The following is a 19,773-nucleotide window of genomic DNA, read 5'->3' on the forward strand; positions in this document are numbered from 1 at the left end:
AAACATTTTAAAATACCGTCAACCCCCCTTCTTGTGTCAGTCTGCAGATGTAGAGTCTGCAGGTCCTGGGGTCAAGCTGGAGAGATCTGAAGGAGAGCACATTCAGACTGGAGTGGCTGGAGTGCCCCCTGTAGCCACGGAGGACCCTACCACCGCCCCAGCGGCGCCAAGGACCCGACGCAGCATCACGAAGGTCGGTGGAACGCTGAATGCCGTCCTCAAGTCAGAGACCGACACCAAGAATTTAATGGGTCAGGGGCGACTGGGCTGTCCTCCAGCTCTCCGCTCAGAATATTTACTTGATGGTAACCCGAGCCCGAGGATGGCACTGTCCCATCAGGACTTAGGTGACATGTTACAGATTGGCAATGATCCGTCTTGTTCATACACTACAGAGATGATACATGGTGACATGCCTGTCGGCTTAGATACACAGACTAATCCAATGAGAGGGGACTGGAACCAATACAGTAGTGATGTAAACGCTGAAGGGTCCCTAGATAAGAAAGGGGAGGTTATAGTCATAGATGAGGTGACTGTGAAAGTGGAGGGTGACTCTCCTCTGACATGGAATGCAGACGAGACTCACTTTGGAGAAGGACACTCACAGGGCAACACCAATGACTTCTTAGACTACAGAAAAAGCTTAGAGACCAATCTAACTGTCGCAACCCACTCCCCTTTACACACGCTCAGGGATCGCGACCCACTGTCCACGCCGATGGCATCTTCCGATTCACAATACCTTTTTGATCAGGTATTGAACTCAAAAGATCAAAGGGCCAAAGCACAAGGAGGGGGAGCCACATCAGGAAATAGTAAAGAGAAACGGTTCCTTTGCATGTTCTGTAACAAAGGCTTCAGCAGCTCCCAGAAGGTGGAGATCCACCAGAGGGTCCACACAGGGGAGAAACCATTCAGCTGTACCCAGTGTCATATGCGCTTCACCCAGGCTGGTGACCTGAAGAGGCACCAGAGAGTCCACACAGGGGTAAAACCCTTCAGCTGTACCCAGTGTCACATGAGCTTCGCCCAGGCTGGCAACCTGAAGAGGCACCAGAGGGTCCACACAGGGGAGAAAACAGCAACCCTCTAGTGTGAGAAGAGGTTCTCCCACCAACACCAACTGAACATGCACTTATAAGTCAACACGGGAGAAAGGCCGTTCGCCTGTAAGCGCTACGAGAAGAGGTTCTCAGAGGATACACCAGCAGAAAAAAAAACATTCCACGGATTGACCTAGAAATGAAACATTCCACTCGATAGCTTCTGACATTTAGATCAAACCCTGCATTAAAGACTAAGATGAATGTTAATTGGTGTCAGCAGAAAAGATCCACAGATGCATTTGGAAATACGAGAGTAGCAAATTTCAGTGTTGAATATTACTGGGTAGAATATTGAATCCAGACCTGTGATATATAAGCCTAAAAGGTCTGTTTCATAGTGTTTGTACTGTGTAGGATATATGATGTTCAAGTACAGAATATTTTTCCCAAGACACTTTTAATGAGTAAATGAATGCAGTTTATGAAGGTCATGCAGATTTTTAGTTGAGACGTGCATGTGTGGTTTTTATATGGTGTATTTAAAAAAGGTTTGTTTAATAAACACAAAATGGGACTTTTCATTTATTGATACTCTTTAGTATACATCACATCTGATCTCACCATATTCTTAAAACACCAGGCAGCGCTTATTAACCAATACACATGTATAAAGATTTTTTTTTTTAAAGGCCATTCCAGCCAACTGGACGCACTTGAATAGCCGTTTTTACATGGTCCTTCGTATCGCCAGATTCTGACTCGGCTATGGTTAAGATGTTCCATTACCCAAAACAGAATTAAATTCTGTGCCCTGCAAAGCCATATGAGGCTGTTGTCACCACCCACAACACACGGACGAAGCAGTCGAGTCCCAGAAGAAGATGAGCTGCGAGGTCTTTACACACCTCTCTCATCACACAGTCAACCATTGGTCAGGTAGTGACCACCCTCACCAGCTGGGAGCTGCTGAGGGACTACGAGGACCTGCCCTGTAAAAGAGAAGAGATCAGGAGGTCATACTCTAGGGTACGGCTGTCAAACATATACATATACAACAGCTATACATTTTTTATATCATTTTCTTGGGGTTGGAGGGAAACAAACTCAATATACATAAAAATTACAAATCGAAACTGTAGAAATGATAATGGACAGTGCATTCAAAGTGTATTCAGACCCCTTGACTTTTTCTGCATTTTGTACCGTTACAGCTTTATTCTAAAATGGATTACATTGTTTTCTCTCAATCTACACACAATACCCCATAATGACAAAGCAACATTTTTGACAATTTATTGAGAATAAAAAAACTGAAATCACATTTACATATATTAAATATTCAGACCCTTTACTCAGTACTCTGTTGAAGCACCTTTGGCAGTGATTACAGCCTCAAGTCTTCTTGAGTATGATGCTACAAGCTTGGCACACCTGTATTGGGGAAGTTTCTCCCATTTTTCTCTGCAGATCCTCTCAATCTATGTCAGGTTGGATGGGGAGTGTCGCTGCACAGCTATTTTCAGGTCTCACCAGAGATGTTTGATCGGGTTCAAGTCCAGGCTCTGGCTGGGCCACTCAAGGACATTTAGAGACTTGTCCCGAAGCCACTTCTGCGTTGTCTTGGCAGTATGCTTAGGGTCGTTGTGCTTTTGGAAGGTGAACCTTCACCCCAGTCGGAGGTCCTGAGTGCTCTGGAGCAGGTTTTCATCAAGGATCTCTCTGTACTTTGCTCTGTTAATCTTTCCCTCAATCCTGACTAGTCTCCCAGTTCCTGCCACTGAAAAACATCACCACAGCATGATGCTGCCACCATGCTTCACCGTAGGGATAGTGCCAGGTTTCTTCCAGACATGACGCTTGGCATTCAAGCCAAATAGTTCAATCTTGGTTTCATCAGACCAAAGAATCACAGTCCTTTAGGTGCTTTTTGACAAACTCCCAGTGGGCTATCATGTGCCTTTTACTGAGGAGTGGCTTCCATCTGGCCACTACCATAAAAGCCTGATTGGTGGAGTGCCGCAAAGATGGTTGTCCTTCTGGAAGGTTCTCCCATCTCCACAGAGGAACTCTGGAGCTCTGTCAGAATGACCATCAGGTTCTTGGTCACCTCCCTGACCAAGGCCCTTCTCCCCTGATCAGTTTGTCCAGGCGGCCAGCTCTAGGAAGAGTCTTGGTGGTTCCAAACTTATTCCATTTAAGATTGATGGAGGCCACTGTGTTCTTGGGGACCTTCCAATGCTGCAGACATTTTTGGTACCCTTCCCAGATCTGTGCCTTGACACAATCCTGTCTCTGAGCGCTACAGACAATTCCTTCGACCTCATGGCTTGGTTTTTGCTCTGACATGCACTGTTAACTGTAGGATATTATATAGACAGGTGTGTGCCTTTCCAAATCATGTCCAATCAATAGAATTTACCACAAGTGGACTCCAATCAAGTTGTAGAAACATCTCAAGGTTGATCAATGGAAAAGGATGCACCTGAGCTAAATTTCAAGTCTCATAGGAAAGGGTCAGAATACTTATGTAAATAAGGTATCTGTTGTGTATTTTTTTAAATAATTTTGCCAAAAATTCTCTCAACCTGTTTTCGCTTTGCCATTATGGTGTGTGTGTAGATTGATGAGGGAAACATTTTATTTAATCAATTTTAGAATGAGGTTGTAACAACAAAATGTGGAAAAAGTCAAGGGGTCTGAATACTTTCCGAATGCACTCTATACAGTTTCTTCACTGAAATTAAAGCTAGACATTCAGGGAGTATCGACAATTCTCAAAATGATGGATGGAGTACTATCTTCAGCAACTTTTGATGGCGAAGAAATATAGATTTTCATCGAAGTCACGGGAGCGTTGGGTCCGCTTCTGCTCCCCAGCAGATCAACACAACTCCAGAGTGCACAGTCCACCACACCAAGGTCCCCTCCTCAGCCAGATTGTCAACAAGCAATAGTTAAGGAGACTCCTGTTCCAGTCGTGGTGCCACAGCCAGCCGCTGCCATTGAGCCTGTTCTGGCTGCCGTTGTGGAGTTGTTCTCTCCTACCAGAGGTGACCCCGTGCTGACGCTCGGGTGCCCAATGTTCGATTGTCTGCTACCCTGGAACCTTCAGCCATGAAGTCTCTACCTGCTCCTGGCACGGAACCCAAGCCAGTGGTGGATCAAATCAAATCAAATGTATTTATATAGCCCTTCGTACATCAGCTGATATCTCAAAGTGCTGTACAGAAACCCAGCCTAAAACCCCAAACAGCAAGCAATGCAGGTGTAGAAGCACAGTGGCTAGGAAAAACTCCCTAGAAAGGCCAAAACCTAGGAAGAAACCTAGAGAGGAACCAGGCTATGAGGGGTGGCCAGTCCTCTTCTGGCTGTGCCGGGTGGAGATTATAACAGAACATGGCCAAGATGTTCAAATGTTCATAAATGACCAGAATGGTCAAATAATAATAATCACAGTGGTTGTCGAGGGTGCAATGATTGGGTTGTCGATAGCTCGCAATGATTGTGCATTAGTGAAACTTACAGGTCCGTAGGAGAAACAGGTACAAAAAAAAACTTTGTTTAGTTACGAGAACCAAGCTATCATAAGTGCTTTATATAGGCCTATTATGCATTTTGAATAAACAAATAGAATATTCTATAATTGTGGTACAACAAAGGTAAACCATTTTGGAATCTTGGATGCAGCCTCAGCCTGTAGCAACTGCTGATGTTAAGTGCAGCCGGACGTTGGGAGCCTCTCCAGCCACGGCCTGGTGGGATCAGCCCCGTCCGTTCTTCAAAGTTAAGCCAGCTGCCGTCAAGGTCCGGCCCTCAGCCACAAGGACTCAGCACACTCCTGTGGGCCCGGCCCTTGCAGCCACAGCCTGGTGGGAGCTGCAGGTCCTATGCCTGGGGTCCCTCCTGATAGCACCCTGGTAGCTCCAGTCTGAGGGTTCTGCAACCTCCAGATCTTCCAGACCTGGACTCAGAGTTCCCTCCAGTCCTTTAGGATCAGAGTTCCCCTCCTTCCTGGTAGGGTCGGGTTTAGAGTTTCCTGCCTCCCCAGTAAGTTTTACGTCTGCCTCTAATAAGTGTAGAGTTCCGTGCCTTCCTGTTAGGTCCAGTCTATCCTGCCCCCTTGGTAGGCTCTCAGTTTCCGGCCATACCCAGTCTTCAGTCTCTGGCCCTAGTTGCAGGTTCACACTGTTCTGACTTAGGTTCCTGGACTCCTGCCTTAGTGCTAGGACCCCAGTCCTCTGCTGTTCTAGGTCCACAGCCCCCTGCACTAGTAGCCCCTAAGTTTGCTGCTCTGTCAGGCCCTAGGCACCCTACCCTGCTAAGCCCAACGTTTGCTTTGCAGTCAGGTTCAGTCTCCTTCACGGATCTCAGCCCGCTGCCTTATTAGGTATGCAGCTTCCTATCCCGCCAGGCTTAGAGCCCCCTGCCATGCTAGGCCCTAAATGAACTGCCCCATTGCAGGTATGCAGTCTCCTTCCCTGCTTAGATTGCAGCCGCCTGCCTGAGTTGGTAGACAGTTGCCTAACCCACCAGGCTGAAGGTGTTCGCATGCTTCCCAGCCGAAACAGTTTGGTAGAGTTTGTGAATATATTATGACATTTGGTGACGTTTTTGTTATTTTTGGGACATCAGTGAGTGTTTTTTCGGCTGTTCATTTTTTTCTGGCGACAAGCAGACGTTCGGAGCCGAAATCTACGCACCTTCATCAGTGATTGGTCAACAGTAGGGATTCTTCAACAAAGTCTTGTCGTTCAACGAGAGACAACTCGTTGTCGTCGAAAAATACTGCACCAAACATCTAGACGTAAAACTGCGCGACTAAGATCTCTTCGGTAAAAACGTCAAAATGAATGACCGATGTCTTGAGTTATCTTAGATTAACTCTGACTATTTTGAGGAACTGTATTCTGGCTACAGCATCTCAAAATGGACAAACAGTACTATTGCTGCTTATTTCTCATTTTTCAAGCGAATGTATTTTAAAGGGAATATGCGTCCAGTTCAGTTCGATATCCGAGTACGCCTAGGCGTCAGTTCGCCTTTAGAGCCCCCTGCTATGCTATGTTCGCTGCCCCATTGGTGTTTTTAGTTGTAGACAGACGACAAGTTTGGCTGGTTTTCAGAGTTTCTTCTAGAAGTGTTGTGCGTTCATCCGAAATAAACCACAATTTCACTTCTGGTGTAAATGTGTGTGCAACTGTGTGGTGGTGACCAAGAGCCAGATTCAGACTTAAGAAATGTACACCTTTCCTACGCATTTCTCAGTAGTTGGTAGACGTACCTTATGCATGTGAGTATCAGGCTTTGCAGGCGTGGTTCCCTTGCGCGGGCTGAATCGATTTAATTCAACCTCTGAAATCCGTCCAACTGGCTGGCCAACAGATTTTCTTGTGGAATTTTCAATCAATAGGGTTTTCAGGACATTTATCTAAAGCCATCCCTTTAAATTTGGTGTACCTTTAATTATTTGCATTTTCTCGACAGACTCACTAGAATATATGGAGAGAATGGTTCAGAATATTAGGGATCAATGAAAAGAAGGCCATGTAAATACATGCATATTCGTCTCTTTTTCAGCACCAATTGTTAGATTTAAAAATACTCTGATCTTGTAGATTATTTAGGGTTAGGAAAGTATTTATGAATCATACATAAACAGGTTTGGAGAGCCTATTACGCACAAAATATATTGGTTAATCAAAAATACTGGTTTGATTCGTTATGAAAATTGCCAAATTAAATTGTTTATTCCATGAAATATTGAAAGGTGAGACAAGTGTACAACAGGAGTTCAACAATAGTCCTATAAATCTTACCTAATCACGGAACTGTGACAACGGTCCAATCCTCGTGATCCGTGCTCCAGATTTATTAAACTGCTATGTATGATCTGCGTTCCATAATGATTCAAATAGGCTACATGTCCCAAATTATTGCACAACTTGTAATACGTTAGCCTAATACGATCCACTATTGCTAGCGACCCCCAGGAACAACCACACAGACATGGCAGAGGAATGAAAGCTAAACTAACAATGTAATGAAATTATGCCTACAAAAATCAAGCCATAGGTCTACAATTAAAATTCAGAATAACGACACAGCGATTTTTACTACACTGTGGAAAAGCGGCTGAAATACCGGTCATGTTGACATGCTTTTCAGTTAGCTGAAATATGACTTTTCACATTTGTCTCCAGCGATCATTAGGTAAAATAGATCTTAAACAATTGTCATTTATATTTACAATCCAAACGGATTAGTCATTTACCTAGGTCTTATCAATTTGTAACTGACATTGCATGGAGAATGGTGTAATTCCTATCAGAAAAAAATTAAGTAGATGTTTTTTTCACTTGGAAGCGGAAGGTGTGCTCGACCTAATTCATGGTTTCCTCTCGTGCATAAAGGTGGAGGAATTATGCGGGAATCAAGTCAAGGTCAGAATATGGCATCTGCTGACACAACTCCGCTGTAACGGCTTTCTTCTTCCTCCTCTGATGAGGAGTAGTAGGAAGGATCGGAAGACCAAAATGCAGCGTGGTACGTATCCATAATGACTTTTAATGAGAATGAATACGACAAAATACAAAGTGAAACAAAATGAAAACCGAAACAGTCCCGTAACGTGAAACACACAAACACTAAACAGGAAATAACCACCCACGAAACCCAGGTGGAAAAAGGCTCCCTAAGTATGATTCTCAATCAGAGACAACTAACGACACCTGCCTCTGATTGAGAATCATACCAGGCCAAACGAAAAACCCAACATAGACAAACGAACATAGATTACCCACCCAACTCACGCCCTGACCACACTAAAACAAAGAAATAACAAAAGAACTAGGGTCAGAACGTGACATCCGCCACACCTTCATTTCGTTGAAAGAATAGCATGGATATGGACACATCTGCCTGGTTCTTGCCGAACTGCCTGGGGTCAGACCGAAGTAAAGTCGGCATTAAGTCACTAGCGGATGAGGGCTCAGACGGCGCCAGCTAGCCGTTTTTACAATACTTACTGAATATACCTACACACAGCCATACACAAACACCCACTGTACACGTCAAACTAGTTTAGTCAGGTTTGTTCAATAATGACATTTGACTTATCATAACTGACATGTTTTTACCCACATTATATTTATGTCCACCATGATGGGTTTAACAACAACGAAGTCATTCTGTAACTACAATACAGGACTCATGTAGTGGGGATGGGTAAACACTCCATGTTGAAAGTGTGTTTATTATCTGTGCCTACCTACCTGAGGGAGTGTATGTCTGTATCACATGTCTCTTCCTGGAAGAGGTGCTGCTGGTGAAGGAGGGGTGAGAGGAGGGCCTGGGGAAAATGCACAGGCCCATGTATAGAGTATAGTGACATGTAATGTAGTACTAGGTAGTTTATAGTTCATTCTGTTGGTTTTGGATGTAGTAGGGAACTGGATGAGGAGAACTGAGGGAAGAATGATTATGATGAGGTAGAGTAGATGATATGGTGATGGTTGGTGTGATCGTGTCTGTGAAAATGCTTCACTGATGAAAAGTGACAACTTTGTCCTGTTTGATACTGGTGTTTTATAGTGAGATAATGATAGTATCTTAATTCATGTTAACTTCACATGAAGTAGAGAAGCTGTGTGTAATGTAATATTAAACATTTCCAAAGTATTTTAACATTAATTTTACCAAAGGGAGGGTACCAGATTTACAGAAAAAGTAAAGTGTTAACATAATGAGAAAAGTTATTCTACTTGTCACATCGTTTTGTGCAATAAATGTGATTTGTTTTAATTAAATACGAAATTGACTGTCCTGACTGACTTGGTTATTTTTGTAGGGACGGAGTTTGGACATAAAAAAATTATTCCAATGGCTCCATATTGTTAGGTACTTCAATCAGTTTTAGAGATGGGCTTGACTGTGGTTAACATTTTATAATATGTAATGTTTCTGTGTACAGTAAAGAGTTTCTTAAATAAACCTTTATGCTTTTCTGTACCATCTTTGTTTGCAGTCTGCAGTCCTTGAAGACCTGCTGATATCCAGTGTTACTGGTGGGGGAGACTGGACCTCTGAGGTGGCTGGTCACAAACCCTGGCTCCGTCTCAGAACCCTGGATCAGGAGCCATCGCTCTTCCTTCCCGAGTCAGAACCAGGACCCAACCGCGAGGGACAGAGACTCCACCACAACCACTACACAGAACACAACAGGTGGACTGAACAACCTCAGTCCTGGTGGTCATCAGAGTGACCGAGGCTCCAGTCAGGGATCAGTCTGCAGCCCAGACCCTTCTCTTCACAGTCTCAGTGCAGGGATGAAGCAGGGCCTGGGGCTGATAGAGATAGACCCTCCTGTTCCTATGATACAAATACCACAGTATCCATGAACAGAGCAGATCACCCTGGGCTTTAGCCTTCACAGGGAGTGGGGGGAGACCCCCCAGGTGGTAGTCTTCTCTTTCAGGGTCCCGTCTAATGCCTACTGAAAGGGTTCATAGAAGGGACTGGGTCTAACCTTCCTCAGCTGCCTCAAGGAGAGTCCCTTCATGTGCAAACTATGTTACAAGAGCTTCTCCTTCCTGAGTAACCTTATCAGACATAGGAGTGTCCACAACGGGGAGAAATCGTAGCAGTGTGGCTTGAGGTGTACACAGGGGATATCTGGGAACCATTCTTTAGCTGTTATATTATAGTTATCATGTTAAGTGTATTGGGGTAACGCTTTGTTAACTTGTCAATTGTAAATAACTGTTTTTAGAGAGATGGTAAACATAGGCTATAACAAGTAAGCACGAACCTTAGCTCATCTCCTATTTCTGTAGTGTGAGGCAGCTTGACGTACAAGTACACCCCCTGGACAAGACGCTAGTCTATTGCAGAGCCTTAGCTTTAATCTAGTTCCTTCTACTTAAAAAATCTACTTAAAAAATTAAGTAGATGTTTTTTTCACTTGGAAGCGGAAGGTGTGCTCGACCTAATTCATGGTTTCCTCTCGTGCATAAAGGTGGAGGAATTATGCGGGAATCAAGTCAAGGTCAGAATATGGCATCTGCTGACACAACTCCGCTGTAACGGCTTTCTTCTTCCTCCTCTGATGAGGAGTAGTAGGAAGGATCGGAAGACCAAAATGCAGCGTGGTACGTATCCATAATGACTTTTAATGAGAATGAATACGACAAAATACAAAGTGAAACAAAATGAAAACCGAAACAGTCCCGTAACGTGAAACACACAAACACTAAACAGGAAATAACCACCCACGAAACCCAGGTGGAAAAAGGCTCCCTAAGTATGATTCTCAATCAGAGACAACTAACGACACCTGCCTCTGATTGAGAATCATACCAGGCCAAACGAAAAACCCAACATAGACAAACGAACATAGATTACCCACCCAACTCACGCCCTGACCACACTAAAACAAAGAAATAACAAAAGAACTAGGGTCAGAACGTGACATCCGCCACACCTTCATTTCGTTGAAAGAATAGCATGGATATGGACACATCTGCCTGGTTCTTGCCGAACTGCCTGGGGTCAGACCGAAGTAAAGTCGGCATTAAGTCACTAGCGGATGAGGGCTCAGACGGCGCCAGCTAGCCGTTTTTACAATACTTACTGAATATACCTACACACAGCCATACACAAACACCCACTGTACACGTCAAACTAGTTTAGTCAGGTTTGTTCAATAATGACATTTGACTTATCATAACTGACATGTTTTTACCCACATTATATTTATGTCCACCATGATGGGTTTAACAACAACGAAGTCATTCTGTAACTACAATACAGGACTCATGTAGTGGGGATGGGTAAACACTCCATGTTGAAAGTGTGTTTATTATCTGTGCCTACCTACCTGAGGGAGTGTATGTCTGTATCACATGTCTCTTCCTGGAAGAGGTGCTGCTGGTGAAGGAGGGGTGAGAGGAGGGCCTGGGGAAAATGCACAGGCCCATGTATAGAGTATAGTGACATGTAATGTAGTACTAGGTAGTTTATAGTTCATTCTGTTGGTTTTGGATGTAGTAGGGAACTGGATGAGGAGAACTGAGGGAAGAATGATTATGATGAGGTAGAGTAGATGATATGGTGATGGTTGGTGTGATCGTGTCTGTGAAAATGCTTCACTGATGAAAAGTGACAACTTTGTCCTGTTTGATACTGGTGTTTTATAGTGAGATAATGATAGTATCTTAATTCATGTTAACTTCACATGAAGTAGAGAAGCTGTGTGTAATGTAATATTTAACATTTCCAAAGTATTTTAACATTAATTTTACCAAAGGGAGGGTACCAGATTTACAGAAAAAGTAAAGTGTTAACATAATGAGAAAAGTTATTCTACTTGTCACATCGTTTTGTGCAATAAATGTGATTTGTTTTAATTAAATACGAAATTGACTGTCCTGACTGACTTGGTTATTTTTGTAGGGACGGAGTTTGGACATAAAAAAATTATTCCAATGGCTCCATATTGTTAGGTACTTCAATCAGTTTTAGAGATGGGCTTGACTGTGGTTAACATTTTATAATATGTAATGTTTCTGTGTACAGTAAAGAGTTTCTTAAATAAACCTTTATGCTTTTCTGTACCATCTTTGTTTGCAGTCTGCAGTCCTTGAAGACCTGCTGATATCCAGTGTTACTGGTGGGGGAGACTGGACCTCTGAGGTGGCTGGTCACAAACCCTGGCTCCGTCTCAGAACCCTGGATCAGGAGCCATCGCTCTTCCTTCCCGAGTCAGAACCAGGACCCAACCGCGAGGGACAGAGACTCCACCACAACCACTACACAGAACACAACAGGTGGACTGAACAACCTCAGTCCTGGTGGTCATCAGAGTGACCGAGGCTCCAGTCAGGGATCAGTCTGCAGCCCAGACCCTTCTCTTCACAGTCTCAGTGCAGGGATGAAGCAGGGCCTGGGGCTGATAGAGATAGACCCTCCTGTTCCTATGATACAAATACCACAGTATCCATGAACAGAGCAGATCACCCTGGGCTTTAGCCTTCACAGGGAGTGGGGGGAGACCCCCCAGGTGGTAGTCTTCTCTTTCAGGGTCCCGTCTAATGCCTACTGAAAGGGTTCATAGAAGGGACTGGGTCTAACCTTCCTCAGCTGCCTCAAGGAGAGTCCCTTCATGTGCAAACTATGTTACAAGAGCTTCTCCTTCCTGAGTAACCTTATCAGACATAGGAGTGTCCACAACGGGGAGAAATCGTAGCAGTGTGGCTTGAGGTGTACACAGGGGATATCTGGGAACCATTCTTTAGCTGTTATATTATAGTTATCATGTTAAGTGTATTGGGGTAACGCTTTGTTAACTTGTCAATTGTAAATAACTGTTTTTAGAGAGATGGTAAACATAGGCTATAACAAGTAAGCACGAACCTTAGCTCATCTCCTATTTCTGTAGTGTGAGGCAGCTTGACGTACAAGTACACCCCCTGGACAAGACGCTAGTCTATTGCAGAGCCTTAGCTTTAATCTAGTTCCTTAACGCTGAGTGCCAATCCTAGAAGCATCAGGGCCCATTTTTACAGTCTTTGGTATGACTAGGCCAGGGATTAAACTCAACCTTCCAATCTCAGGGCAGACACTAACTACAAGGCCACGAATATTTACCTTACTGAGGTAAAGTAATGTTATTTTCTACTCTATTCTTGCTAACACACTACTCTTTATAAACGTCAGCTCTCAGCTTAATAAATACTGATCATAGGATATTTGATGTGTAATGTAATAAGCAGTACCGTATTTCAAAGAACAGCACGCATATCTTTTTAATTGAATTATACCCTTCCAGCTATGACGCAAACCAATAAGATCCTTTCTCTTAAGTAAACGGAAGGGAACAAGGACCATGAACGATTTCGATGTTAGCGCTTTTATTGTTATCTAGACGTTTATTAACACCCTGCAACTCAAAATATGATTAATTTAACTGCACAGCATCACATACTTACCTCAGGTAGTCTTTAATTCGCGCTGGAGAAAGGAATTGGTTGATATATGTTATCTAGGTAACGCTAGCTAGCTGCTAACACTCAAATAGCCTCCATCATGGAGGAGCTAGCAAATACAGCCGTGGAAGAGATCTGTAAACTCGTAGACGACGACTATGCAGTGTTTCGTTTGGAAATAACTCAAAGCCAGAAAGAAAACAGAGGACTGCGGAAGAAACTACAACTACTGGAACTGAAGGTGGCACGGGAGCGCGCAGAGAGGACAACGAGAGAGCGCGTTCTCGCCAGTCGATCTAGCAGTGTCAACATCCTGGACCGATCCAGAGGAATGACAAGAGGTACATTCTACAGGATGCTGCGGGCCCTGTCGACCCGTTCCACTCTGCGCATGTGTTCAGATGTGTTACAGAATTGGGTCTTTGTCAGTTTTTGGATAGTATACCATACTTCCGCTGATTACTTGGCTATCTTGCACATATATATTTTTTTAACCAGCCAAGTCAATTAAGAACAAATTCTTCTTGCAAAAAGATTCTTTACCGAATTTCCTATTGTCATGCTCAATTTTTTAAAAGTGATGCATGGAACATAGTCAATCAATAAATGGTGTATCAACAAGTTATGAGAAGTGTTACCTTACATCCAGGGCCAGATTACCGAATAGGCACTCAAGAGTTCAATTTTCATTTCATCTGACCAAAGCACCGGTTCCAATCCAAGTGCCAATGCCATTTAGCAAACTCCAGGCGTTTACATTTGTTGGTAGTCAGATTAATCAGTCTGCAATACACAATTCATTGGTATATACAGTCTGAAACTAATAGGGATGGGCATTGACATTTTTTGACTGTAGGAGTACTCACATGCTTTTTTTCTGAGTAATCCAATTGGGGGGAAATATGTTTATAGAACAAGGCCCGCACTGGAAAAAATATGTGCATTTATCTATATGCCAACAGATTGCAACAATACCTAATTGATCATAACCGTTACAGATAAAATCCTAATTGCTAAATTTCCCTGTATATATTCAGTCATTTAAAAAGCAAGCGCCATTTAAGATTAATTTATTGCAATTGTAATATCAACTGGTAGTAACTGGATTGTTCACAATCCTCCCCTGATTCAGAATATACCATTTTCATTGTCCTGGCATAGCTATTGACGATGAAAAACGAATATCCAATATAAAACAAATGTTTACCTCGGTGCCAAACTGAACCATATACCCACCAGCTCTCTGAAAAGTTGGGTAAACAATACTTTCCTGTCTCTATTTTGTCTCAAAATTCACACAAATTTGCAGGCATTAGTTTCAGGCTGTATATACCAATTCATTGTGTATTACAGCCTTATTAATCAGAATCATTTGTTGGATAACATGAAATAGAGCTCTATGGCCACGCACACGAGTGGTTGGTAGGTCTTCGAAATGAGAATATGTAACGGATGTGAAATGGCTAGCTAGTTAGCGGGTACGCGCTAGTAGCGTTTCAATCAGTTACGTCACTTGCTCTGAGACTTAAGTAGGGTTTCCCCTTGCTCTGCAAGGGCCGCGGCTTTTGTGGAGCGATGAGTAACGACACTTCGTGGGTGTCAGTTGTTGATGTGTGCAGAGGGTCCCTGGTTCGCGCCCGTGTCGGGGCGAGGGGACGGTCTAAAGTTATACTGTTACATTGATGCTGTTGACCCGGATCACTGGTTGCTGCGGAAAAGGAGGAGGTTGAAAGGGGGGTGAGTGTGTAACGGATGTGAAATGGCTAGCTAGTTAGCGGGTACGCGCTAGTAGCGTTTCAATCAGTTACGTCACTTGCTCTGAGACTTAAGTAGGGGTTCCCCTTGCTCTGCAAGGGCCGCGGCTTTTGTGGAGCGATGGGTAACGACGCTTCGTGGGTGACTGTTGTCGATGTGTGCAGAGGGTCCCTGGTTCGCGCCCGGGTCGGGGCGAGGGGACGTACTAAAGTTATACTGTTACAAATACATGAGCAGAAAATAACCTCATACCTTACTGTCAAATATAGTGGTGGACCTTTGGTCCTGGGGCCCTTTAAGGTCAACAGCATCATTAACTTTACCCAGTTGCAGGCAGTGTCAATAGTGTACAATATACCGTTGAGCATTGACAGTACCTCACCACCTCTTTTCCCCCAATCACTCTCTCAGGACATCTCACTGGAGGCCACAGGAGCTTTGTGAAGCCAGCAGAACACAACGCGTGGAGAGATGACCAACCCATAGCTATAGATGAGGAGAGTGGAACCTCAACCCAGCATGTTATCGTGATAGAGGTTAGTGTCGTAGTGTAACATGAAAAATTACAGTACATAAAATGTGGCCCATTAATTAATATCAGTAAGGCTACCCTCCGCTATTCAGTCATGTACATCCTTATTTATCTGCCATAGGGGAGCTTGTGAGACTTCTCTATGACATTGTTATCCAATTCAACTCATGTACCAATAATAACCTCCCCTGTTGTGTCAGTCTGCAGATGTAGAGGCTAGAGGTCCTGAGGTCAAGCAGGAGAGGTCTGAAGGAGAGGACCCACGACACAGAAGAGACATCGAGATTGGAACGCCCCCTGTAGCCACGGAGAACCGCACTGCCACGCCCCAACCCAGGACCTGCCGCAGCATCACGGAGGTCAGTAGAACGCAGAACACCGTCTTCAAGTCAGAGACAGACACAGAGACTTTAACACAAAGGCTCTTGCACACAGGATCTGACCACAGATCAGACCCAGAGAGACTGGAAGCTGGGGCCACTGGACTGTCCTCCTGCTCCCGACTCAGAGTAACCCGAGCATGAGGACGATTCAATCCCATTGGGACCCTGGCAACATGCCCTTGGGTTTAGAGACACAGACTGATCTGTCTAGAGAGGACTGGAACCAGTACAGTAGTAGTGTATAGGATCCAAACAGGGTTGAAATCCTTCAGCTGTACCCGGTGTCAAATGCGCTTTACCCAAGCTGGACACCAGAAAAGGCACCAGGTGGTCCACACAGGGGAGAAATCCTACAGCTGCGGGAAGAGGTTCTCAGAGAGGAGCTACCTCAGGATACACCAGCAGAAAAAACATTCCACTCTATAACATGAACCACGTTTCCATTCACAGATTTTATGCAAGTAAAGTCATACAGAGGGAAAAAAAAGAAAAAATCATGGCAGCTGTGATGGAAACAGGAAGTTTCAGTACAATTTTCTAAATGCCTGCAGAATTTGTTTGTTCAACATGGGATCTTTTTGCGTCTGTAAAATTAATTATGAGAGAAAGGGCGGTGGAAACGCCTTAATGCGCAAATGTTGATATAAAAGCCATCATATCGAAGTAAACTTGGAGTCACGCGATGACATGGTGTGTGGTCCTCCCACTACGACTCGGGGAAACATGTCGTTTATTAGGCTACAGAGGGTGGTGAAAGTGCACGGTGATCTTGATGCTCATTTTCAAATAAATATCCATGCTTGACTTCTGTTTGACAAATAAATATTCTTGCTCTTTTCCATAATAATATCATTATTAGCCTACCCGCACTGTTTTTGCGAGCTGTTGGCTAGAGTGCACGTGCCAAGACCAGAGTAGGCACATTTGCTATTATTTAACGCAACAGTTTGTGACAAAACTATCGGTAGAGTTGAAAATGCGATGGAAACACATTGAACGTAATATTTTTATTCTGTACATGAAAACGTAAGCGAAAAAGTACATTTCGTGTGCGCTACGTCACCACGCACTGATTTTTTTATCTTCATCAAGTCAGTTTGGTGGAAACACAACTGGTGGGATAATGCGCATATTTTCTTTCAAATCTGTCGTCAATTGAATGGATACCGAGCTATAGAAAGTAACCATTCCACTCGATAGCTTCTAACGTTTAGATCAAACCCAGCATCAAAGACTATGATGAATGTTCATTGTTGTCAGCAGAAAAAAATCCAGATAAATTTGGAGTAACAGATTTCAGTGTTGAATATTCCTGGGTAGAATATTGCATCCCAGACATTGTATAATATAAGCCTAAAAAGTCGGTCACATAGTGTTTCCACTGTGTAGGATATATGATGTGTTTCATTATTTCCATTGAACTACTTAATTATATATACTGTATATAAGGCATATTCAATGGGGTCATAAATTATGGACACAGTTGATAAAGATGAACAATCATTTTTTGTTCAGTATAGTGTTTTACCTGATCTTTATCAAGGGTGCCAATAATTTTGCGGTTACATTTGCATGTACAGGAATTTGACTCTGTGAAATCGTATAGGACTCAAACATAGTGGGGATGGGTAAACACTATGTTGCAAGTGTGTTTATTATCTGTGTGTACGTACCTGAGGGAGTGTATGTCTGTGTAATCTGTATCACCTGTCTCTTCCAGGAGGAGGAGGGTCCTGAGGTGCTTCTGGTGAAGGAGGAGGGTCTGGGGAACACTGAGAGGACCATAGTCATGAAGGACAACCAGACTACACCTCCTCCTGAACCCACAGAGGAACCAGCTGAGCAGCACAGGACCACACACAGTCTCACTGAGGTGAGCCCACTGTGAACTACTGTCTGAATGGTATTAGGTCAGCGTCTGTATCCACAAAGTCTCTCAGAGTAGGATTGCTGATCTAAGTTATAATCTTATTCATTATGATCTAAAAGGCAAAACTGATCCTAGATCAGCACTCCTACTCTGAGACTCTTTGTGGATACGGGCCCAGGTCTTGATTCGTTGTCTTAAGTGTGGGACCATGCCTTTTGAATGATCAAACCATTAAAGAGTGTCAAGAAATCAAATCGACTTACACATTTGCATAGTACTCATAGCAATCCCTCATTGCCCAATCAGAAGATGGTCCATAGCAGGATGCTCATATCAGATGTCTTGATCCAACATCCTCTCACTCTGTATCTCTTACAGTCAGTAGACAAGGAGGATGGGAAGCCTGATCTGATGCTGGTCAAAGAGGAGACAATAGAAGACGGACCAGAGAGCATTGATCTGCTGAGTGGACTAAAGATGGGGGAGCAAGGTAAGGGAGAAATACATATAGCCTACATACAGTAATAGATATTCAATGGGAATAGTGATGCACCTGGTTATTATTCTTTCTTAATTTTCTTAATTCATGAAATCAATACAACTTATGTTTAGTTACCAAAACACACACATTATAATGTATGAACTTCACCAGGTAATTGACTCAAAACTCGAGATATGGATTTTTTTCACTGCCATGTTTGTAGTCTTTTTTTGCAGGTGGTTGGCTGGAAGCTAACAGAGGAGACTGGGCATCCATCTCAGATTTCCAGACCGGTGCAGCCAAAGGCCCAGGGGATGATATCACTGAGCAGGACAGGACTAGAGGCAACATAGTGGAGGTCAGTGGATGGGACAGCGTCTTCAACTCAGGGCTGGGGAACAACACTGTTACCCACAACCAGAAACAGACTGTCGAACACAAAACAACAAACAAACTTTGTCTCCATGACAACAGACTGGCTGAGACCAGGGCGAAGCGTAGATTTGGTCTGCAGGGACAGGGAGGTGTACGTATGCAACGGGAGAGAACAGACACAGACTCGGCTAGCGATGCTCCGTCCTGCTCCTATAGTTGTGATTCAGAGAGACTGATGGGGCCCCAGGTTAACCCCCTAACAGGTGTTGCCTTCAGCCTGCCTTCTATAGGATCTATCAACTGGAACATGGACCATGAGACAACACAGACACTCCCTGGCCTTCATCCTCCTCACACTCTCCTAATGTTAAACCAGAACTCAGACAATGCCAATGCCTCAACAAGCCCATTGACAAATGACAGTAGTAGAGACGTAATCAGTAAAGGTGGCAGGGCCAAAGAGAAGCGCTTCCTGTGTTCGTTCTGTGGGAAAGCCTTCAGTTTCCCCAAACAGGTGGAGATCCACCAGAGGATGCACACGGGGGAGAAACCATTCAGCTGCCACCTGTGCCAGGCTAGTTTTTCCGATTCTTCCAACCTGAAGAGGCACCAGAGAATGCACACGGGGGAGAAACCGTTCGGCTGCCACCTGTGCCAGGCCAGTTTCTCCCACTCGTTCAACCTGAAAAGGCACCAGAGGGTCCACACAGGAGAGAAATCCTACAGCTTCCCCAGTGTGGGAAGAGGTTCTCCCACCAGCACCAGCTGAAGATGTACCTGAAGGTCCACACGGGAGAGAGGCCGTTCGCCTGTACACACTGCGGGAAGAGGTTCTCAGAGAGGATCAACCTCAGAATACACCAGCAGAAAATGCACACGGCCCATGTATAGAGTCTAGTGACATGTAGTAGTACTAGTTTGTTTGTTTGTAGTTAATTCTGTTGGTTTGGGATGTAGTAGGGAATTGGATGAAGTGAACTGAGGAAAGAATGAGTATGATGAGGCAGAGCAGATATGGTGATGGTGTCTGTAAAAATGCTTAATTGATGGGTCCAACCCTAACTGCTTGTCCCTTTAGGTTGATACTGGTATTTTAGTGAGATAATGAGTGCCTTAATTCACATTTACTTGACATAAAATAGTGAAGATGTGTGTAATGTTGAACCTTTTCCAAAGTATTCAAACATGTATTTTATTAAAGTGAGGGTACCAGATTTACATTAAAGGTAAAGTGTTAGTGAAAAGTATCATGTATCGTTTTGTGCAATAAAAGTACTATACTTCACATTATGTGAGTATATTACCATTTTGTTGAAATTAAATACAAAATTGACTCTGTGCTGATTG

General features: G+C 43.8%; 1 protein-coding gene and 1 pseudogene across 3 annotated transcripts in view; both read left to right on the top strand.

Annotated features, from left to right (window-relative positions):
- LOC139566732 (uncharacterized) overlaps positions 1-12,793 on the top strand; it is a 13,761-nt gene extending 968 nt beyond the window's left edge. Inside the window, exons 3-6 of one of the 3 annotated variants that reach the window (XM_071388008.1) lie at positions 41-193; positions 9,073-9,269; positions 10,063-10,195; positions 11,676-12,793. In XM_071388008.1, coding sequence (XP_071244109.1) covers positions 41-193; positions 9,073-9,269; positions 10,063-10,114 — 402 coding nt within the window. In that variant the 3' untranslated portion in view covers positions 10,115-10,195; positions 11,676-12,793. Of the gene's footprint in view, positions 1-40; positions 1,629-7,459; positions 7,593-9,072; positions 9,946-10,062; positions 10,196-11,675 lie in introns of those variants that run through there. The other 2 variants (XM_071388009.1, XM_071388007.1) reach the window with 2 other exon arrangements.
- Positions 12,794-12,934: 141 nt separating this feature from the next.
- On the top strand, positions 12,935-19,764 carry LOC139566721 (uncharacterized; annotated as a pseudogene).
- Positions 19,765-19,773: the final 9 nt, after the last annotated feature.

This window comes from Salvelinus alpinus, chromosome 39 (assembly GCF_045679555.1).
Source record: "Salvelinus alpinus chromosome 39, SLU_Salpinus.1, whole genome shotgun sequence".
NCBI classification, from domain to species: Eukaryota; Metazoa; Chordata; class Actinopteri; order Salmoniformes; family Salmonidae; genus Salvelinus; species Salvelinus alpinus.